The 23,593-nt window shown below is 45.4% G+C and overlaps 1 protein-coding gene across 2 annotated transcripts in view; it reads left to right on the top strand.

Annotated features, from left to right (window-relative positions):
• The window catches only part of SLC29A3 (solute carrier family 29 member 3), a 31,968-nt gene extending 17,824 nt beyond the window's left edge, over positions 1 to 14,144 (top strand). For both annotated transcript variants that reach the window (XM_032783600.2, XM_032783601.2), the window contains 4 exons: positions 1,255 to 1,337; positions 5,985 to 6,211; positions 7,960 to 8,122; positions 9,532 to 14,144. In XM_032783600.2, the coding sequence (XP_032639491.1) occupies positions 1,255 to 1,337; positions 5,985 to 6,211; positions 7,960 to 8,122; positions 9,532 to 10,210 (1,152 nt within the window). In that variant the 3' untranslated portion in view covers positions 10,211 to 14,144. The remainder of the gene's footprint in view (positions 1 to 1,254; positions 1,338 to 5,984; positions 6,212 to 7,959; positions 8,123 to 9,531) is intronic.
• Positions 14,145 to 23,593: the final 9,449 nt, after the last annotated feature.

The raw sequence follows: 23,593 nt of genomic DNA, 5'->3' as shown, positions 1-23,593 counted from the left end.
AGATGCACATACTTACTCTACCCTGCCAGGGTTGAACAAATCACCATACTACACACATTCCAGGAGGATAGTGTGATAAATGAGAGGGGGGATAGCTCTCTTTCGTGGACACCCAGCCAGACAGTTGGCTATGGAGTCCCTCTTGGTGGTTGTTCTCTACTTACTTTACCTGAAAGGCTTAAGAAGCCCACAGGTAAAAGGAAAGGAGTGGGCACCTGACCAAAAGAGCCAATGGGAGGGCTAGGACTTTTTAAAATTGGGGAAAAAACTTCCCTATGTCTGTCTGTTCGTTCTCAGGGAAAGAGGGGAACAGGGAGCAGTTATGCTATGAGAAGCTTTAAGCCAGATAGGAAGATAATCAGATCATATCTAGAACTACTTTTAACAACCCAAATATGTAAGCAGATCAGAAATGTTTAGAAAGGCACAATTAGGTTTATTTCTTATGGCTAGTGGATTCCTCTGTGCTAACACCAGATGCTTTTGTTTGCTTGTAAACTTTAAGCTGAACCCTCAAGAAAGCTATTTTGGATGCTTAATTTTTGGAATTGTTCTTTTAAAATCTAGCAAAAGCCTATGTCCAGATATATTTTCTTTCTTCTGGTTTTTAATAAAATTTACCTTTTTTAAGAACAGGATTGGATTTTTGTGTCCTAAGTGGTTTGTGCGTATGCTGTTTGTTTAGCTGGGATCAACAGCTAATTTCCTTTCTTTTCTTTTCTTAGCTCTTCCCCAGAAGGGGTGTGTGTGTGAGTGAAAGGGCTTGAGGGTATCCCACAGGAAGGAATTCCCAAATGTGCCTTCCTGGGTTCGAAGGGGTTTGCATTTGGGTGGTGGCAGCATCTACCCATGCAAGGTCAGAGAGAAGCTGTATCCTTGGAAGTTTAATACAAGCCTGGAGTGGCCATAATTAATTTTTTGAATCCTTGCGGGCCCCCACCTTCTGCACTCGAAGTGCCAGAGTGGAGACTCAACCTTGACAGATATTAATGCAGTAAATATTTTAGTAGTTCATACTATTTATGGTAGCTAACACAGTAACTAGCTGGAAGATTAAGACAAGTGCATTAAAAATAAGTTTGGTAAATTGCAGTTTAGTCTGTAGGCCCACAGACATGATGGTTTGGCAGCTGAGAGCTTTGTCTTGGTGTTCTTGATTTCCTCACTGCTACTTGTATAGGAGGTTTCTGAGGTAGTGCGTAGCTAGATTTGTTTCTGATTTTTGGTTTTAAATGCCTTTGTTGCTTTTTGCAGGACTACTTTGAAAGTTACATTTCCATTGCCTCAACTGTGCCTTCCGTGCTTTGCCTGATTGGAAACTTTGTGCTAGTCAACAGGTAAGTGCAGTTACATCTCCAGTCCAGGATGCATTAAGCACCACCATTTCCAGGCTTGCCTGCTCCCTCTGCAGTCCAATCACTCCACCCTTTTCTCTAGTCTTTAGTGCTAGCACAGCAGTGGGCTTGAAGTCAAGCTGAAACATCTAAGGGGGAACTACATTTAACCAGAAAAAAATGTTAGCTAAACTGCTTACGAAAGAGACTCACTCTGTCTGCTGTTCTGTCTCCACAGCAAAACCCACTCAAGACACCTCTTAGGTATTAGACCAGGCACAGAAACATTTCTGTGCGCAAACTCATGTATATTTTCTCTTGTGTGGTGATATTTTTTCAGAGAAATAACAGCCCACTGTAGAAAAAGGTCAAATACAGTATTAAGTTCCTTGTTACATTTCCCTGTGAAATCTGTGTTCTGAATGCTACTGTAGTTTATAACATAGTACAGGTCCCTGGAATCAGTGATTCTTCTTCGAATGATGGTCCCTATATGTATTTGTGGCAGGGTGATGACTTACCGGCGTGGCACCTCCTGCTGGTCGTCTTGGGAATTAGCTCTTTCCAGCCCAGAGAGCCCTCTGCAGGCCAGTGGCTTGCCCGCTGCTGGTCCCCATGTTCCTCCCGGATCCTGGTACCTCTCTACTTCAGGGTTCTGCCCCCAGCAGCAACCCACTGTCTCTGGGTCTCCCTTCCCAGGGGAACCCCGGACCCTCTATCCCCACCTTGCCTCAGTGGCTACTGCCAGTCATCATCTAGCCCCCGCTCACTGGGGTGGACTGCAGTTTGTAAACCACTCATGGGTAAGGGGGAGGTTAGGACCTGCTGCCTTTGCCTGTCTCTGGCCTGCCCCTCTGCAGCCCCAGTACCCTTTCATAGGCCTTCACCAAGGCCTGAAGCCTGGGGTTTTATCAGGCTGGAGCTCCCCAGCTCCCTCTGCCCTTCCCCAGCACTGCTCCACCACAGGTACCTGTCTCGACTCCCAAGCAGCCAGGTCCTTCTCTCTCAGAAGCTAGAGAGAGTGTCCTTTTTGAGCTCATGGCTCACAGCCCTTTTATAGGGCCAGTTGTGGCCTGACTGGGATGTGACCCCAGCTGTGGCTGTTTCCCCAATCCGCCTAGCTTTGCCTGCTGCAGCCTTCTCCAGGGCTGCTTTATCCCCTTCAGGCAGAAGTGGGGTGACCACCCTGCTACACTCCCCCCCGCTCCCATAAGATTGCACGAGGTGGGGGGTCCCTGTTGCCCCAGTGCCCCTCGCAGCTGGGCTCGCAGGGAATCCCTCTCCTGCTGCAGGCTCTCCACTATGTGGAGCCTCCTGCTTCCCTCTATAACAGTCTGGGTCCCCACCGTAGCCCTCTCAGCTCCCACGTAGGTTCCCCTCTCTGTTTGAGATCCCACCGTAGACCTCCTGGATCCTGTCTGGGTTCCCTGGTTTGTCTGGGGCCTCTCTGCCCCCGACAGTTCCTGGTTTGGGCCTCCAGCCTTCCCTGTCCCTCAGTCGGGTCAGGCTCAGACTGGGCCCCTTTGTCAGCGCTCCCCCTTTCTTTTAGGGGGCAGTGCCTTTTTATATGGCCCTCATTGTGGCACTGGAAGCACCTCTTGTCCCTTCCCTTGGCCACAGCCTTCCCACTGTCTGTTTCAGGCTTAACCGTTCCCTCACAGCTAGCCTGGGCCCGGCAAGTCCCCTGAGGGGCATTCCCTCCTTGTGTGCCTGGGCTCTTTACAGGCCCAACATGTTCGGTGCCCCCCTGTTACCCTCAGAGGGGGCACTCCCTCAGTTTCTTCCTTGTCCAGGTAGGGTCCCCGGTAGGGGCACTTCTGTTGCTAGTGTCCCAGTCGCCCAAAGGTGAAACAATCTTTAGGCCTGCACCAGTCTCCAACCCCAGGTGCCTGGCCCCCGATGAGATCTATATGCCCTCCCCCCCAGCAGCTGAATCAGTCCCGCTTGCTGCTCGGCGAGCTGGGCCACACAGGCTCTCCAGTACCAGTCCATCTTCACCACCTTCACGTTCTTCACTCTCAGATCTGAACAATAGTCTCACAGTCCCTTCCCTGCCCTTTGTATTGGGGCGGACTGCATGCCCACATTCTCCACCACATGCGGTGGGGTGCCGACTCACCAGCGTGGCATCTCCTGTTGGTTGTCTCAGGAATTAGCTCTTTCCAGCCCAGAGCACCCTCTGCAGGCCGGTGACTCGCCTCACCTCACCTTCAGGCAGAAGCGAGGTGACCACCCTACTACAGTATTCCAAATGTGGGATGCGCATGCACACCATGCACCGGAGCCAGAAGGTTTTCTTAGCAGTGCCCATTGATCCGCACATGTGTCGTGCATCCACTTGTGCTCGCACCTGACAGTATAATAGGCTGTGTGGGTTGATGCCTCTCCAGTCCTTCTTACCGCCACATGGCCTGACTCAGAACCCTTGTTCTTTCGTGCACTTAGTTTTTACTAAATCTGTGTTCTGAATGCTACTATAGTTTATAACCAGGACACTACCAAATTCATAGTCCATTCTGGTCAATTTCACAGCCGCAGGATTTGAAAATTAGTCAATTTCACATTTGCAGATATTTACAGATGAAATTTCACAGTATTGTAACCGTGGGGGTCTTGACGGAAAAGAAGTTATGGGGAGGTTGCAAAACAGTTGTAGAGGGGTTGTGGGATTGCTACCCTCACTTCTGTGCTACATTCAGACCCACCTCTGGGTAGCTTTCCCTGCTGCAGGAAGCTCTGCCTTGTTCCCATTGACCAGTTTACCCCTTGCCAAGAGAATCTGAGACACAGGGGAAAGGTTTCCCCACCCACTAGGAGAAAATCTTTTAGAGGGAACTATAGCGCTGTACTTGTCTTGATTCTCTGTTGACTGGCAACTACAGTTCTATTTTCTGTACCTACGGTGTTTGCCTGTGTGCCAGTCCCTTTTATCTGCCTTATTCTGTGAGTTCTAATCACTGAAGAAAGAATGGAAATTAGTCTGAAGATGAGCCTTATCAGTGCACAATGGCAGGAGGTGAGTATGTGGTGTGTACAGTATATACCGGTACTTCATAGTGAGTAGGTACTTTAATGTTCACCATTAATACCATAGTAATTATTAGCCAAGTGATAAATTCCTAAAATAGGTGCTCAGTTGTTACCTGTTTTTGCATGTTGCATGCAAACAGGGGAAAGGGAAAGAAAGCAAAGGATAACTTCAGAAAATAGCTCTTGTTTTTCTTGCATATCATTCAGACTGCTAATGTATCCATTTCACTAAACTATTATGTATTTAATGCATTACATTTAAATGTAGCATCTATCTCCTGCATATCACAGATTCTTCTGACTGGTGCATCTATAATCAATAAGTGTTTTATTATGTTAAATTTTCAACATCATAAATACTCATGAGGCAGATTAACATTATGAAGAATTCTAAGCAAATCGGTTCCCTGTGATTCAAATATTATGCAGCATGTCTGGCTAGCATATGCTCCACCTTCAGTATAACAGCATCTTTGAAAGCTAACCATTATTGCTGTTTTAAAGTCACGGCATTGTCTGTGGATGCCAACACATATGAGATCATGAAAGTTTTTTCTTGTACATCATTTGGGAGAGAACAACAAAAACCAGGTAGTGCTGACTCCTTGTGGGTGCATGAATACACTTTTATTCATATCAGTGCTCCTGTTTGACCAGATATAATTATTTGTATTTTAATTGCTTTTCAAAAAGGTGTTCCATGCACACAAGGCATATTTGTTAGGAGTCCTTCATCCTACTAAAACTGAGCCAGTCAGACTACAGTATTTGTAGTTTGGGTAACTATGTGGCATGATGCACTATATTGTGGTCCCTGGGAGACCTGCCTAGGAGAATAAGTACAGGAGACCTTGTATCTGAGGATGAAAGGAATGTATTTCAACACTTCATCTCTAGATCTTGATTGCTAGCTTAGCTTTCCTTTTTCTTCCTTTTTCCTTCATCCCTCCTCTGCCCTGAAGGTGAGCTGATAAAGTCTTGTGTGTCTATAATAAGTAACCTTCCTGTTCAGGCAACTCATTATCTTGTAGTGACAAGCATGTGATTGCTTTCACCCATCCTGCAGTATTCCCCAAGCAGACTTTGTTGCTGCTGCGTGTTGCTCTTCTAAGGGGAATATCTCCTGTTTCTGCTAGAAATGGATATTTACAGCTTGGTTGGGTTTATAGACTTATTGAGTTGAACAGGCACTGATGGAAGATGTGGAAATCATCAGCTTGATATCAAAACACTTTAAAATAATTACTTTTTATTTCCCCCCTTTTTCTTGGTCCTTCCCACCCAGAGGAATTAGTTCATAGCAACTTCTACGCTGGCTTCATTTCTCTAGCCACCTGGCTTCCTTTGTGTTCTTGTATTATCTCCCAGTTGGCTGGCACATCAGCAGCCTGCCTAAGCCAGAGTATGCATTTCTAGGCTGTCGTTTGTGGTTCCAAAACAACTCCATTATAAGATCCCATGTTGTGGTGCGGCATCGTGAGTGTATGCTCTAAAAAGTGGTACAGGGTAACAGCTAGACACTTGTACACTGCATTTTGACAGCAGTCAGTACTACTAGCACATGGGGGGGAGGGGTGTATCATTTTAAAAAAAACCCAAGCCATTGCATTTCTTCTCTAGGGTATCTGCCAGCATCCGCATTCTGTCCTCCTTGGCTGTCATGCTGGCTGTCTTCGTGGTGATCACTGTGCTGGTGAAAATGGACACATCCACATGGACACGGCATTTTTTTGTCATAACCATAATTTGCGTGGTTATAGTCAGCAGCGCCTCGACCATCTTCTCCAGCAGCATCTTTGGCCTGACAAGCTGTTTCCCCATGAAGAATTCTCAGGCATTGATTTCAGGTTAATCTCTCTCTGATATTCAAAATGGAATCGGTGGTAGTAAGTAAATGATTAACTTTTTCAATGGAAAACTACCCACTCATTGAGAAACAGACTGAGAGCTTAGAAACTGCTTAGAATCGTGGGTTTTAGTTTTGTGACCCATGCTTTCGGTTCTGTAGCACATGATCCATCTTGGTGGAGGTTTTGCTGCATCTTGCATTTAGACGTGATAATGAGGTCTGCATGTTTGCTGAAGTAATATGACCTTTCCTTTATATTTAAAAAAAAAAAAAATCAAAAAAAAAATCTGTAGACTGAGATAAAGGGAAATTCCCAAGGAAGAAAAGGAGCCAGTCATGTGAACTGACTCTCTAGTTTCTGTAAATGTTTTGTAGACTGCCATACCTCACTGTATAAAACAGTATTTGTTCTCTCAGAAGAGACAAGGAGAATACCAGATCCTTGGTATCCATGTCTTGTAGGTGAGTTTCCCCTAAACAATGTGAGACAAAGGACCACAGAGTTGATTTTTCTATAGGGGGAAAGAACATTCTTTAGTTCCACGTTTGTTTATATCTCCGGAAATCTTAAACTTCGCATTGTCTCTCTTTTTATATTCCACATTTATGCTCATTTCCATAACTGATGAGGGACACGCTGAGAGCCATGAGTGATGAGGTCCCTGGAGGTTTGGCTGTTGTTGATACCTACTCTGCAGTGCATTTAGAATGTTAAAAGAGAGATGAGAGGGACGAAATCAAGACAGTGTCTTCAGAAATACTTCCTTGGGCCAAGGCAGGAATGTTTTAATGATTTTTTTTTTCCCCGGTGAGGGAAATTAGCTTGTCTCAGATGTAGCTCTTCCTGTTGTAAAAAATGTGTACGTGGTATTGGCAACTTGATTTGCATTTGGGAGGTAAAAGAGAGAGACTATCAAACTCCCAATTTTAAAATGCCAAGCGTGGGTTTCTGATCTGGAACTAGGCATAGGAAATCCACCTTAAGCCCAGCACACCAGACCCACCTGACCCCCACGATGTATTTGTGTACCCTTGCTGGAGGGGGGAGAAGGATGGATGGAAATCAGGGTTCCCATTTCACTACACAACTAGTACAGAGCAGGGGTTGTGATCTAATAAATAACTGATTTGAGACCAACATAGAAGTATAGGCAATACCAAATATGCAGATGGGCTTTCCCTTTCGAGGCTGCTGGCTTTGAAGCCTCGTATCTGTGGTAACTAGATGACCCAACATGTTAATGCACTGGCTTTTCACCTCTGGAGGCCTAGACTACCATGAGGCTTGGGTCAGACGAGATGAGTTTAGTGGTTTCCAGCTAGCCAAATATTTGTTTTTTTTTCTACATCCCAAAAGTACCATACAGCTTGCAGCGATTGGCTGCCTTGTGTCGAGAGACCTGGCACTGGAATTCAAGCTGTGTTCATAAGTTAGAATTGAGGTGCATTGGGTAAGCTGTGTGCGAGCACTTGCACAGCATTTGCCAGCTCTGTGTACGGCTCTGGCCAATACTACCAGTGGCTCTGTTCCAAGAGCACTGAAGTTTGCCCTATACATTTCAGTTAAAAATCGTTTCTGAAATTCCTAGGTGCAAGCCTCTTACCCTCACCTCTGTAATACCTACCCTCTATTTCGACTTTGAAGCTGCTGTCTACCCAAGTGTCTGGGCCTGGCTGATCCAGTATAAGCTGGGCATTATTAGATGCTTCTTTGACACTGAATTTTTGCTTTTTCTCCCCATGTAGGTCAGGCCATGGGGGGCACAGTCAGTGCTGTGGCATCAGTGGTGGACCTGGCAGCAGCAGCTGATACTACAGACAGCGCCTTGGCCTACTTCCTGACAGCAGATGTCTTCATCATTGTCTGCATTGTGGTATACCTGATTCTTCCCAAGTTGGAATACTCCAGGTAAAGCCTGTCAAGCCACCAGGCCATTAACTATGCAAATATTCCAAGCATGGTTCCCCTGATATAGACTTTGGATGTGGTGAATATGCCTCAGGTGCAGGTAGAGAGGTATTTTTCTCCTTAATAAGAGTTACAAAGTACATAATTGTGGTATGTTGAGGTGTGAAAAGCCAGCAGTAAGAACAGCAGTGCAAATGGGGTATCTGGGGACCTACTTTCTCTTTCACTGTGTAGCGTAAAGGATCAGGAAAATCATAGTCTTATGTGATGCCCATTTCTCCTGCCTCCTGCCATTCGGCAGTCTTGCCTTTTATGTTGTTGGCTCATGCTTGTCTGATTGTTGCAAGAATCCCCCTTCTCTCCTACCCTGCTCGGAGGGCCATGCAACACACCCTGTGCTTTGCTGTCCTGCTGCTTGTGTTCAGTTCCTTTGCTGGGTCTCTTTCTTATCATCTTCCTGATTTGACAGAAACCACAGACAGAAACTGGAGGATTTGCAGCTTGTCTTGAGTTTCTGAAAAGCTACCTTTGTGGGGAAGAGGGGGAGGGGGATGACTGAAACCACATAAGCAGATCTAGAATTGCTTAATCAGAAGTAGTTAAGCTGACTCTTATTCAGATTAACCCCTGAAACATACAGATGATAGCCGAACAGGTCCCCTGATTCATGCAGTAACCAGTGGGACATACCAGTATTTTAGACTTCTAAACTTCTGGATTCTCCAAGCCTGATTGGTTTTGAAATGTCTGTTGAGCCCTCCTGTGAATAGCTGGGCATCTCTGTGCATCAGAGGCATTTCTTGTTTAGTTATGACACATTCAGGTTGGGAGGAGAGAGTTGGATAGTCCATGAGATTTGAGTAAATTCTATAGAAAGCACTAGTTAGAGTGCATTTGTGATGATGTAGGGTAGGTTCATGTGGGAGCAGGAGATACTGTTTTTGTTTTGTTCACAGCCTTCAGTGAAGAGCACAGGAAACTGAAGTATTTTGTACACTCCCCCATGATATGGTTGACATGGGCCCATATTGTGTAGGGAGTGGGATCTTGGCAAGGAAGAGGAATGTGATCTTATGTGTCTATTAAATCCTGAGGTCACTGAAGTAGTCTGTGTGTGCAACCCTTTATTAAAATAGAATCCACTGACAGAAACTGTGGGGATTGCCACAGCTTGTGCTGAATTTCTGTCCTCCATTTCCTTGTTGACAAGGTTTCTCTCTGGATTCTAGACTGGGGAGGGGATCAGTTTCTGGTGAGGTGGGCAGTACAAGCTATATAATCTAAATACTGAATTCCTTATTTGTTGAGTGCCAGCAGATTTTCCTGCACAGCCAACTTCTGTTCTCAGTGCAGCTGTCCACCTTGATTTCATTGGGTTGTTGATAGTTTTCCTTCCTCTCTCCTTTCAGGTACTACATGAGAAGCCACAAGAGTAGCACACACCCAGCTGGTGTATTGCCTCGCAGTTATCTAGAGGGAGCAGATGAGTCACAAGGCATTACTAACAGCTCCTTTCCAGCCAAAGGGACCAGTGTCCAAAATATCCCACCCCTACGTCCTATCCTGACAAAGACTGCTGTCCTGGGCTTCTGTGTCTTCTATGTTTTTTTCATCTCTATCATCATATTTCCTTCCATCTCCTCCAGCATAGAATCTGTCAACAAGGACTCAGGGAGCTTATGGACCAGTAAGTACTTCATCCCCTTCACCAGTTTCCTTTTGTACAATTTTGCTGACTGGTGTGGACGGCAAATCACCGCCTGGATCCAGGCCCCTGGCCCAAAAAGCAAATTGCTCCCTGCTCTGGTCCTCCTGAGGACTTTGTCACTACCCCTATTCATGTTATGTAACTATCAGCCTCGGATCCATATCAAAATGGTAATCTTCAACAGAGATGTCTACCCGGCTGTCTTCATTGCACTCTTAGGACTCAGCAATGGTTACCTGGGTACCTTAGCTATCATCTATGGCCCCAAGATCTTACCAAAAGAGTTGGCAGAAGCAACAGGGGTGGTGATGACATTTTACCTGACATTAGGGTTGGCGTTGGGATCTGCCTGCTCAATTCTTTTGGTCCATCTAATATAGAAGAGAGGTGGGAGGGTGAGGGTTTTACCATCATCTTGGGCAGCACCAGATTGAGGCCACCAGCAGTTGGCTGAAGAACCAGCTCTTTTCCTCAGGAAATCTGTGAAGTTACATTCCTGAACCTCTGATCCTGATCAGGTATAGTGGGACTTGAAAATCAAGCTCTTGAAAAGCAGGTGGGCAGGAAAGTTGAGGGAAAGCAGCAGAGTTAGTTGCTGACCCTGAAAGTCAGGTGAAATGCTCCTTTTAAGAAGCTCATAAAAGGAGTGCCTAGCTAGTATGGGGAGAAACAAAGCATCTGCAGAGATTCTCTAGGCTCAAAAAGGAGCTTGATATGTACCCTATTCATTGCTGTCACCATGTCTGTTATCGCTTTGGTCTTATATTAACTATGTGCTGGCTTCCCAAGCATGAAGGCTGACTAAACTGGTTCAAGTTACTGCTAATGGTAGAGGTGAACTAATAATGAGTTTTGTAAAAGAACCCGAACAAATAAACAAGCCCCACTCCCCAGGGTTTGTGGGGAAATTCCCACAGGCTGTGCCAAAAGGGGTGAGTCCAGAATGCCAATCGTGATGGTGTGAAAGCTTCATCTCCAGGAACAACTCATTAGGTCAGGTAGATGCACACCAAATGTTGCTCTTTTCCTTCCACCCACAATTCTGCCTTCTTTCATACATCTGCTGGACCTAACATTGCAGGACCTAACATTTTCAGATGCTTCAGAAAGCCCCACTGTTTTCTGCTGGACAATTTAAAAGGACAGTCTTGGAGGATATGTAATTGTTTTATTACTGAATTAATGCTGTGGGACCTTGAAAATGAAATCTGTTTCCCTGTGGAATACTTCCCACATATGATGTACATAAACACTGTTTTGTTATTTAGGATTGCTTATTACAGCTGACATTGGGTAAGTGTATAACTTTTAATGCTGTTTGTATGTGTATGATGTGGAACAGAGCAGTGAAGTATTATTCTTGGGAGAAACCACAGCAAAGTACAATACTTGGATTGTATACGCTTATTCTGAGACAAGGAAAAACTCTAAATATTGGGCATAACTTCCTAACAATGAGATCTATCAGACTGTGGAATAGTTTCCTTAGGGATGGAGTGGAAACACCAGTGCCTGTGTCATACCAAATTAGACTGGGCAAAGCATTGAAAGGGGGATGTCCTAGATCTCCTCACTTTTAACTGCAGATACTATTGGAGAGTTGGGTAATACTTTGTGCTTTACTAGACTTGACAACATCCCTTTTCTGTGACTGGCATAGTAGAATGATTAGCGGCTTAATTGTTATTTTTTTTAAAAATAAACTTCCTGTGCTGCTCTTTTTACCTAAATCTTTGAACTCATTCATGTTGTGGCAACTTTCACAAATTCAAGTGAATGGGCACTAATGTTTTTTTTGTTTGTTTTTTCAAACCTACCAAATGGTGACCAATTAAATCTTAAACTGAAAAGGATCCAGTGATAATAAATTTTGCTGATATTTTTAAAAGTTCTACAGTGTGTGTTGAGAGGAGAAAATTTTATTAAAAAAGATTTATTAGAGGGAGCACTTTATTGTGTTTACTAAATTCACTGTATGAAAAATATTGAGACCCCAGTTAATTCAAATGGACTGGCTGTGAGGGAAGGGAAAGATTACACTGGTGATCTGGCATTAGATAAATTTGGCCTATACTGTAATCAGAATAAGGAGATGTTATAAAGCAAAAAGATTGTCTCCAAATAGGATGGCTTTTTAAATTTCTCTGTGAAATTTAGATGAAGCACAAACTAAACTAAATACAGTTCTGATTATATTTTTACTCTAAAATTGGATGGATATATGCTGAAAAGGAGATTGACTGCCACCTAATTTTGTAATTTGTCATTACAATTGAATGCCTCTGGGGAAAATAACCATGGAAAATGTTTCCCATCCTGGGATTTGATGCCTCGCAGAACTGAAAGAGGAATATCAAGCCTTTTGCTTCTAGATAACTGTTTCTCAGCTGGTAACTTTTTTAGATTTTAGTCTCTCCTTTGAGTTCCTAATGTGCCGGCAGTCATGTGTCAAAAAAGTGCCACCACAACTAGTTCTCATGGTAGAGATGCTATGAGATGAATAGTCTTGGGAGTTAGAACTTGCCTAGAGTTAGTGCTGGTAAGTCATAAGATTTTTGTCTGGGTGGCATGGCTGCATGCCATGCTGCTGCCAATGCAGTGCCATTTCTGTGATGGTTATTTAAAGGTTTTCAGGCTTTGGTATGGATAGTTAAGAAGTAAAACTTGAAAGATATATGTTTAGTTTTTTACTATTTAACACCTGACAGAATATTAATTGGAAAGTAATCTGGCCTAATTGCTGAAGCCAGTGTCCTGTGTTCTGGAGTCTCTTCCTTTTTTGTGGTCTGTGTGGGCAATAACAGTAGATGATAAGGTTTTAAAAATTGAAGTTCAGTTTTGATAGCTGAGAGTTTCACAAAGTGTCTACCCACTGCTGGCTTTCATTACTTTATATAGAGAATAATACATGGCTAGCATATAACCTACCATGATTGACAGCAGTTATTGAGACTGAACTAAGTGTTTTTTCAGTATTTAGTCTGGTATCATTGGTAACACACATACAGTTCAGCTTTATAGGTAATTTTAAAACATAAAATCCAGACATGAGTGGAAAATTTACAGGGCATGTGATGCAGAAGGAGAAGCTTTACAGAATGTGACTTTGCATGGCATAGGCTTTAAAAAACTAAAATGAATACTGTCATTTCACTAGGAACTAATCCTTTGGCCTTCATTGTGTGGAAATATAATACAGCCTGGCCAAGGCTGATACATGTTAAATTCCATTTTTGTTTAGATTCTAAAAGGTAGCTAAATGACCAAGTGGTACATTTGAAATGCACCTTTACCACTGACAGCCATTCTGCAGAAGCCCAAGGCGCAGGTGGGTGTGTAAATATTGTTTTAAACCAAAATAGGACTTGGTTTGTACTGGTGCCTGTCACCTCTGCAATGTTGTGAAGATTTAGGAGCCTTTGTGTTGTGTAGTGCACTAGTCTATCATCACTGGAGAGCCAAACTCAAATTCACTTCAACAGATAAAGGCATAAAGGTGACATTTGTGGTCGTAACTATTTCCCACTAACATTTTTGCCTATATCACATAAGCCATATGCGATATTGGATTATTTTCATTCTCTTTGCAGAAAAAAACTGAGCCTGGAATAGAACTCTGTTGGGATATATATATGCATATAACCTCCATTCAGGGTAAGATATTTTAAAAAGAGGCTTAAACCCAACATCCAGTTTTATACATTCAGTCAGCTGTACAGACACAAACAATGGCATTAGCACTTCTAATTAGCTGATTGCAACTGCAAATCAGATAGATGCCTAAATACAATGTCTTGTGTCTGCAAATGTAAAGCCATAATTAAAATATTGCCTGTTGATATCTCTGGGCGGGACTAAACGTTTTTTTTTCCTTGTTATGTGGCATGTGAGTCTGACTGTCCTGTACTAATACTGTGTGTGTCTCAGTTTCCCTTTGTACTGCACCAGTGCGTAGTTGGTGGGAATTTGGGTGTGTGACTTCTGCGGAAGCTCTCGAGGCAGGTGAGGCTGCCCAGCTGCCTGCACGTAGGTGATGGTCGATGCCTTTCGCACCTGAGATCCAGGAAGGGGATGCAACCAGACGACATTTTGTCTAGGAAGCAGGACAAAGAGCGGAGGAGGAGCAACGGGCATATTGGAGGCCAGGCAGAAGAGTCCATGGTAGTCTGCTGTGGGGAACTGGAAGAGGGGGAGTCCAGGCTGTCTGGCTCAGGGATCCCCCAAGATGAACTTTGCTAAAACTCAATGATTTCTGTGCTAACAAGTTCTGTTCTATGCTGTGTACCTGTCAACTAATAAATCTTCCACTTTACAGTGCTGACTGAGAGTCATGTCTGACTGTGGAGTTGGGGCTCAGGGCCCTTTTGGTTTCCCCAGGAACCCCGCTCAGGCGGACTCGCTGCTGGGAGTGCATGGTGAACAGGGATTCTGAATGCTCTGAATTTCAGACACAGGAAGTTGAAGGCACGTAGATTTCTTGCCCTGGCAACAGTGGCATGCTTCGCCAGACTCCTGACTGGCTCTTAGAGAGCAGTTCCAGAGCATCGGCCCGGTAACTCCGTGACAGTAACAAGGCACTCTTCCTAATGCTAAAATTTATTTCAGATGCTTAAGACTGAAAGGACTTCAGCTCAAGGTTTGCTCTGCCGTTCTTTAATATACTTGTTCTGGGTGTCTAAAAGTGTTTTCAGTGGGTTTTTTAAGTATGAAGCCGCATGCTCAATGTTCCTTCTTTTAAATCTCCCCAGTTGTGAGTAGAGTACATAGTATTAAGAAAGAACATGATCCTTGAGGGGGATTGCTCATTAACTGACTATTTTGCACTTATTCTGATTCTGCCCACAGTTAAAAAGGGACATGTGTTATCTCTTGAAATGGAATCCTAATTGTCTCATCGCCTTACTAATAAAATTAATTTAGTACTGGGTAAATGCTGGAGTCTGAGGTGCGTGAATTTTACTTTGACACATTCAGAGTCTAAGCAAGCTTTCCACTTCCAAGACTGATCAACAGAATGCATTTTCAGCCACATCTTGTGATTGGTTTCCCCCATTACTGGTTACGCCTTTGGTGATATCTTTACTGAACCAGAGGTTGAGAAGCCAAGAACGAGGGCTTATATACATACACACAGCCCAAATGTATACTGAACTCTGATTTGAACCCGAGCATTGTGATTGTTTTGTCCTGAGAGAGATTTTGAAATGTGACTGTTGACCTCTGTAAAGTCTTGGCATTCTCTTAGAATGATTCTCGTGTATCCACTCTCAATTTATCGTCCCCTACCATATGTTTATTTTAATGCCTTTATACCTCCCATTTCCATAGCACCTTTTTATAGAAGGATCTCTAAGATAGAGAGGTTCTACAATCATGGTTAACCTTACAGACATGTTAAGTATTACACCAACAATATATCACAGAGAGATGGAGGGGAAAAAATAAGAAGCTTAAACCTGGCCTCTGATTCTATGCCAGCAATTAATGGGTAGTGCAACTGACATCATTTTCCTGGCTGTTGCGATCAAAATTGTGCTCACAGAATTTGAAGGCAATGTCTGATGGAGCAAAAGAACAATAAGGAGTAATGGAATCCACAACTTCTGACTCTGTCAATCCTCATCTGATTATTAGACGAGACTGCATCTCAGATAAAAACGTTGTTGGAGGCTCAGAGTAATTATGGGAAGGATAGTGAGGTAGGCTTAAAAAGAGTTTTGGAGCCGTTATAATGCAATACCTTCATATGACCTGGAGGAATATGCAGAGAGACTGCTTACTGAACTTAAAGGTGATGCAAATGAGGGATTTCTCTTACCTTTATTGGCGTTATTAATCCAAGGGAGTTAGATAAATGAGAGGAGAGGGGAAGTCAATAGAGGTTCAGTGTAGGAGACAGAATTAAACAGAAATATAAAATGGAAGAATCCTGGTCAGAATACACCACCACAGAAGATTTAAGGCAATGACGATTTGAGCATGTGCTGTGATGCTGCTGCAAAACAACTGGGATGTAATTCTTTCTGTATACAGCATGGGCAAAGCCATGTGATGCATTGTGTGCATTGCTGTGCTGAATAAGAGGAGAGATCAAACTGAAGAGATGGCAACAGAAATACTAAGCAAAAAGTGCCTTTGAAGAAGGTTGGCTATGCAGAGTAATGCAATGACCTAGCAAGCATATTTATACCACCACTGTTGTTGAAGATATTCCAGGCTAGGCCTGATTCCCACTATCAGAAAGAATAATTAGTCAGGGGGCTAGAGGTAGTATGCAATAGCCAACTAGAGGTTCCTTCCCAACCCAAATGAATCCAGCATTGGCAGCACAAACCAAAAGGCTGCAGTTTACTTCAGTTCCTTTAGACACTGTGGGATGGGAAAAAGGAATTCATGCTTGTCAAGCAGTGGTAGAGAGATTGTTTTCAATCTTCTAAGAGCAAACTGCAAATAATTGAGCATTGAAAGCATTACAAAAAGAAGGTTGCCCTCTTAACAGAATGATAGGAAAGCTCTGCTGAAGAATCCAAGAAAAACCCAAAGCTATGTATATTGAGAGAGGAAGGATGGTGTAGTGGTTAGGGCACCAGCCTGGGACTTGGGAGACCCAAGTATTGTTTACTGTTCTGCCTCAGACTTCCCTTGTGATCTTGAGCCAAGGCAGTTAATTGCTCTGTGCCTCAGTTCTTCACCTGTAAAATGGGGACAATAGCAGTTCCTTACCCTCCAGGGGAGTTTGTATCTTAAAGATTAGGAGGTATTCAAATACCACTGTGATATGGGGAGAGGTGGGGCATATAAGTTCCGAATATAGAATAATTATGTTCTGTAATGCCAAAGTCATTCTTACAGATGCCTTGGTGGAAATAATAGTAACAATAACAGTTGTGTTCTTGATTTTGTTTTAACAACAATTTTTTGGCACTTACAAAAATACATAAATGTTTGATGTGGAATTAAGTTGTTAAGCCTGGTTTAAAATTCAAGAATTACAAATTCTCACTGCAATCTACCAGAATGAAGACGAGTGAGAAAATTAAATATCCTGCTTCAATTTAGCATTGATCAGTACTCCAGAAATACTGAGGAAAATTTACCACCTTCTTCGAGTGATTACTCATGTCCATTCAACTTAGGTGTGTGTCCTCGCCACATGCACCAGTGCTGGAAGTTTTTCCCTCAGAAGTATCCGTATGAGACCGGCTCTGGTGCCCCCTGGAGTGGTGTATATATGCCCCTCCAAGCTCAGTTCCTTCCAGTGACGGTGCATGGAACTGGTGCTGGAGCTGTTGCTTCTCGTTCTTTCAAACTCATTTGCATCTTGCAAATATTATTGTGTATAGTTTCCCTCTAGTTTAGTTCAACCTATTTGTTAAGTTTAGAGACAAAAGGAACTTTGCCTCAGGATGGAGCATGCCCTGGTCCCCAGGCTTTAAACCCTGCGATCGCTGTAAGAGGCCTGTGCCCATTAGCAATCCACATAATAGTTGTTTACAGTGCTTAGGCAAAGGTCACATTATTGATAAGTGTAAAAACTGCAAGTCCTTCAAGCCTAGGATGCAGGAGGAGCGTGACATTCATTTGAAGGCATGCCTGATGGCATTTGCCCATACCCCGATGCTGGAGCAGCGCTCTGGTTCGGCGCTGAGCACCGTGATCTCAGTGTGCAGTGCCCCACCGGTACCATCTACAAGCCACCACTGGTCTCCTTCCGTGGCTCCACCCAAGAAGCCCAGGAAGACGAGATGAGGAAGGTCTCTGGCTTCCCACAAGGGAAAGGACAAGTCTGGGGTGGACCAAGGCCCTGTCTCGGGCACCTCTTCACCCCCTTTGGGATCCGGGGCCCCAGCTTAGGTTGAGCAGTGTAGTCTAGCCCACTCCCTGCCGGCTACCCTGGATAGCGGCAGAGGTCCTCCTCAGCTCCAGGTGCTGTCCACACCAGAGGCCCTGCAAGCCGCGCAAGACATTATGTCCCTCTCAGTGCTGCCCACTCTGCCCACTGCAGAGTCTCGATCCCGGGGTAAACCTGCGTTGGGATCACCACAGTCTCCACTTTCCGGCAGCGCTCCCCATCATGGAGAACGTCCCCACCAACAGTCATCCTTTCGCAGCTGACACACTTCTGACCATGACAGGCAGAAGCTTTGCAGCCCCATCCAGTCTCCAGACCTCAGACAATGACAGAGGCTCGAGGTGCGCCTCACCAGTAACTGGGCATAGACCTCTGGAGGCACGCACTCCCTGGCAGGAGTTTCAGAGTCTGTTTCTGGAATCTCTGTGGCACTGGTACTGTTCCAGGGACAGATCGAGGGACCGATGGTACCATTCCCCAGACCGTCGCCAATCCCCCAGGGCAGCATCACCACCTGCAGCTGCATCTTCCCAATGTCAAGGCCACTCTGGTTACCGATCCTGCTCCACATCTTGGTACCGCATGTTAAGTGTGAGGCGTAGATTGCTGACCCAGTGTCGTTGCGGATCTGCTGAGTGCCAGTGGTTGCTGAGTCTCTGAGCCAGATGCTGGTTGAGGTCAGCCAGATCCAATTCTGAGAAGGGCGACCTGTACTGATCGGCACAGAGCCACCAATCAGCCCTGTCTTGGTCGCAGGGGATTGACTGCTTGGGCTCAGGTTTAGAGCAAGGTTCTCTAGCAGTGAGACAGCCTCCAACATCTATGCAGACTATGTTGGTGGGCCTGTGGTCTTGGACTCCGTGGTAGGCAAAGTGGTACCCATGGAAACCATGTGGGTTCTCTCAGCCCTCGCAGGCTGCCTGCTCAGTATCCGGAGCTTCGGAGAGCCTGGCTACCACCCTGTCTCACCCCCTCCAGCTCAAGAGGCCTTGGCTGCAGGCACCCCGCAGGCGCAGGATGAAATGGGTGGGCAAGCAAGCCACCAGACCACCTATGGGTTGCGGAGGACCCCTTGGTGCCGGCTTCCTCCTCCTCGTTGCCAGACAAGGCCCCATTGGGACCCCCTCCACTGGTGCCCCAGGATGATGCTAAGGTGCATCAGGAGCTGTTAAAGAGGGTTGCCATCAACCTTGGCCTCCAGGCTGAGGAGTTAGAGGAACCTAACGGACTCCCTCTTTTATGTTCTCTGCCCTATGGCCCCTGCCAGAGTAGATTTGTTCCTACATGAGGTGGTCGCTAAAATTACAAATGCCCTCTGGCAAACCCCCTCCTCCTTGCCTCTGATCTCCAAGATGGGGGAGCGCAAGTATTTTGTGCCATCCAAGGGCCATGAGTACCTTTATACCTACCCTGCTCCCAATTCCCTAGTGGTACAGGCAGTCAACCACAAGGAGAGACAGGGTCAACTGGGGGCTATGTCTAAAAATAAAGACTCAAGGAGACTTGACTTGTTTGGGCGTAAAGTTTATTCATCCTCCAGTCTACAGTTGCAGGTTGCCAACCATCAGGCCTTACTAGGCTGCTATGATTTTAATAGGTGGCAGGCCATGACCAAGTTTTAGAGCACCCTTCTTGAGGCTTCTAGGAAGGAGTTCCAGGCAATCCTGGATGAGGGCACGACTGCAGCCAGAGCAGCTCTCCAGGCAGCATTGGACACTGCAGACACAGTCACCCATGCCATGGCATTGGCCATCTCATTGTGCAGGGCTTCATGGCTGCTCCTCTCCGTTTTTTTCCTCAGAGGCTCAGCAGTCAATGCAAGACTTCCCTTTTGACAGGCACGCCCTGTTCACCAGACAGACAGACATTAAACTCCATGGCCACCAACCTCAGTCTACATCCCAGGCAGGCTCAACCCTCAGTAAGCAGATGGGCAAGTGCCCGTTTTGAGGGTACACCCAAGGGTGACCTACTGGATTGTTCCCCGGATCCTTCCTCCCCTCTGTTTGCCAATCACCTTTCTTCCTTCCTCCGTGTGTGGGCATCTATAACATCGGACCGATGAGTCCTCAGTACAGTGGTGCAGGATTACACTCTTCAGTTACTTCCTATCCCCCTTTCCCTATCCCTCTTCAGGGACTCCTTTTACAAGAATCTTCTTGTACAAGAGGCAGAGGACCTACTACAGTTGAGTGCGGTGGAGCTAGTTCCTGTGGAGTACAGGAACAATAGGTTCTATTCCTGATACTTTTTAGTCCCCAAAGCCAAGGGCAGTCTGCAGCCCATACTAGACCTGTGGGGCTTGAACCACTACTTAGCAAAACTGAAGTTCCGCATGGTCTCCCTGGCTTCCATCATCCCTTCCCTGGATCTGGGAGACTGGTATGCCATCCTCAATCTGAAAGATGCATACTTCCACATCGCCATCTTCAAGGGACACAGTCACTTCCTCCGGTTCATGGTAGGTCCTGACCACTATCAGTTCATGGTCCTTCCATTTGGCCTAGCGACAGCACCACAGGTATTTCCCAAATGAATGTTGGCAATGGCGGCTTACCTCAGACATTAGGTTATCCAGATCTACCAATACTACAACTGGCTCGTCAAGGGCAACTCCAGGTCCAAGGGGATGTCGCAGTGCTGCTAGTCACATGCCATCACCTTGCACCCCTGGTACAGAGGATAGAGTTCATTGGAGCGGTGCTCAACTTGACCTGCACCAGGGCGTTCCTGCCGCTGGAGAGATTCAGGGCACTGATGGACCTCATCACGGAAGTCTCCGCATTTCACCTGAGCACGGCCAGGGTTTGCCTATGCCTACTAGGTCACATGGCAGCATATACATATGTAGTGCTCCATGCCGGATACGACCCCTGCAGCAATGGCTGGCGACAGTCTACTCCCAGTCTGGGGACCACCTGGAGAAGGTCGACACCATCCCTGCGATGGTATTTACCTCGCTGTGATGGTTGACCAACCCCAGGCAAGTCCTGGAAGGAGTTCCCTTTGTCAGCACTCCTCACTCGTCAAGTCGGTTTCGGATGCCTCGGACCTTGGCTAGGGGGTGCATCTTGGCACCCTCCAGACCCAAGGTATGTGGTCCTGAGAGGAATCAACATTACACATAAACGTCAAAGAGCTCAGGGCAGTATGCACAGCATGCATGGTCTTCCTACTTCACCTGTTGGGCATAGTGGTCAGAGTCCTCACCGAAACACAGCCTCAGTGTTCTACATCAACAGGCAAGGTGAAGCGCAATCCTCAGTCATTTGCCAAGAGCCATTCCATCTCTGGGACTTCTGCATCGAACATGGAATCCTCCCCAAGTGAATTTGTTTGCCACCAGGCAGAACAGGAAGTGTCGCAGGTTTTGCTCCAGACAGGGTCTGCGCCAGGGCTCCCTCTCTGACACCTTCCTCCTGCCATGGGCAAGAAGCCTGATGTATGCATTCCCTCCAATTCCTCTCATCAGCAAGGTCCTAGCGAAAATCAAGAGACACAAGACGCAGGTTATCATGATTTCCCTGGCATGGCCTCTCCAGCACTGGTTTGGGATGCTATCAAGCTTGTCAGCGATCCCTCCCTGGCCCCTGCCAAACTGACTGAACCTGCTGTCACAGGATCATGGCCAACTCTTGCATCCCAACCTCGCAACCCTCCACCTCATGGTGTGGATGTTGCATAGCTGAATGGGCCTCTTTGGAGGTGGTGTCTACTTTCCACATGAGCCAGGACATCTTTCTTCCAGTCTTCTGCCCTAAGCCCCATGAGATTAGTGAAGAGAGGTGCCTTCGTGCTTTGGATGTAAGAAGGGCTCTGGCTTTCTACCTAGAACAAAACCTTTCCTTAAGTCAACTCAGCTTTTCATCTCTACAGCTGATAGGATGAAGGGCCTCCCAGTGTCCACACAAAGGATTTCTAACTGGATCACCTCTTGCATTCGGACCTGCTATGAGTTAGCGGGAATCCCTCCACCACCGATCATCACAGCCCACTCGACTAGAGCGCAGGCATCCTTGGCGGCATCCAGGGGGTGCCAGAGCCAGTCCCCTATGGATACTGCTGAGGGAACAACTTCCAGCACCAGTGCATATGGCGAGCACACACACCTAAATTGAATGGACATGAGCAGCACATCTTGAAGAACACTAGTTATGGAAAAAGGTAACTGTCTTTTCCACCATTATCTGTCTTTCCCTGCAAACATCAGCCAACAGTATGTTTAACATAGCCATTCCCAGTAAATTTAAGTCTACCACAAAGACTACTGTCTTTCTAAATAATACCTTTTCATTAGTCATTTAATAAAGACCTACAGGGGAATTTATCATGCATTGGTTAATCTTTTGTCCACTGCCCTCTTCTGATGGCAGGCTTACAATGGATTTGCACAAACTTTTGTCACAAAATTGGAGATGATTGAAATTTTTCAAATTTCTAAAATTCCATTGAATTTTTTTCATGAAAAACTTTCCGCATTTTTTTTGGACCAGCTGTGTCCCAAATCATATCATATATTATTCAGATGTTGTGTTTCTTTGCCATGTGTGAGTTCAGCCTTGGTTCTTTGCGAGGGTTCAGAATCATGACCCTGTGTCAATTTATGATTTCACGCTGCAACTGGGGAAAGCTTGTCATTTCACATAGTTTTGAGGCAAAACTAGCTGAAGCGCTGCAGTGTTCTGATTTTTTTTCACTAACGCATGTAAGACCAGCGAATGATTCTTACAAAATTAATGAGTGCGAACCCATGTGAAATGAAACCAAATAAAAGATTCACATGAACCCTTTCAAACTTCCAGTTGATATAGTCCAGTTTTGCACAGCACTTGTATACAGTGTGGCCAGAGGATACAAGACAAAACAAAGATAAAACTGAATCTTCTCTGGTGAGGACAAGCCTGAAATGGAAATGGCTGGTATTTTCAGTTTTGCCCAGCCAGGCAAAAATAAAGACTTTTTTACCAGAAAAGTGAAGAGGCTAGTGGGATACCTGCACTGGGAAGAAAGTTGGCTGAGGGGCTGGTGGGGCGTGGAGGAGACATACCCACTTACAGCATAATATGCCCTTGTCCCCCTCCCCACAATTTCCTTACCACCATACTGCCACTCTCAAATGTTCACAAGTCACGAATCAGTTCCGCCTCCCTCCCCCCCCCGCCCCAAAAGTAAGATTGTTTTTTGAAGTAGCTGAGGTCCCACTCTGCTCATAGTGTTCAAGATTTTCTCTGCAACCATGAGAGCTAAAACTTACATGAAAGATATCAGGTAATTGCATGGCTCCAGGAGCTGGGGCTCCACATCCATGAGACTGGGCCAGCCTGTTGCAATGGATTAGAAGGGCAATTGGTCAGAGTTATTCCTGTGACCTTAGAATAAGGCAAACAAGCAGGTTTATGCATGCTGTGGCAATTCTTGTTCTGTCTGTGCAGCCTAACCATAAAGCCTATCTGCTTCCTAATGAGGTGTATGCATATTTCTCTCCATCTAGGTCCACAGGCCAGCCAGTATGACTTCACTCCTAATTACCACTCTCCTATCAGTTTGATTCGTATGGGAAGGGAGGCCTGGTAGTGGAAGCATCAGTGTTTTTAATCACCACACTGATTCCAGCAGAATGTTAAGAGATTTCCTTATTACAGGTGGGTCTCTCAAGTCATTGCTCTCTGACCTTCCTTCAGCAGCTCATAAGTAGCTGCATTTAGAGACTTTGCTACCTTGACCTCTACAGTCAAGGGCAATGCATGCTTCTGGGACATTCCTACTTGATTTGGACTATTTAAAACACTGGCCTTACAGTTTTTTGGTTCCACTTTTTTTAAGCTATAATTGCTTGGCAGTTGCACTCCCCCACTGCCACGCCTCAAATTAGCGACCTGCTTCCACCATCCATATATAAATGTGCACCTAA

This window comes from Chelonoidis abingdonii, chromosome 15, assembly GCF_003597395.2.
Source record: "Chelonoidis abingdonii isolate Lonesome George chromosome 15, CheloAbing_2.0, whole genome shotgun sequence".
Classification (NCBI taxonomy): Eukaryota; Metazoa; Chordata; order Testudines; family Testudinidae; genus Chelonoidis; species Chelonoidis abingdonii.
The sequence above is the reverse complement of the archived record's forward strand: the minus strand, read 5'-3'. Positions and strand labels throughout refer to the sequence as shown.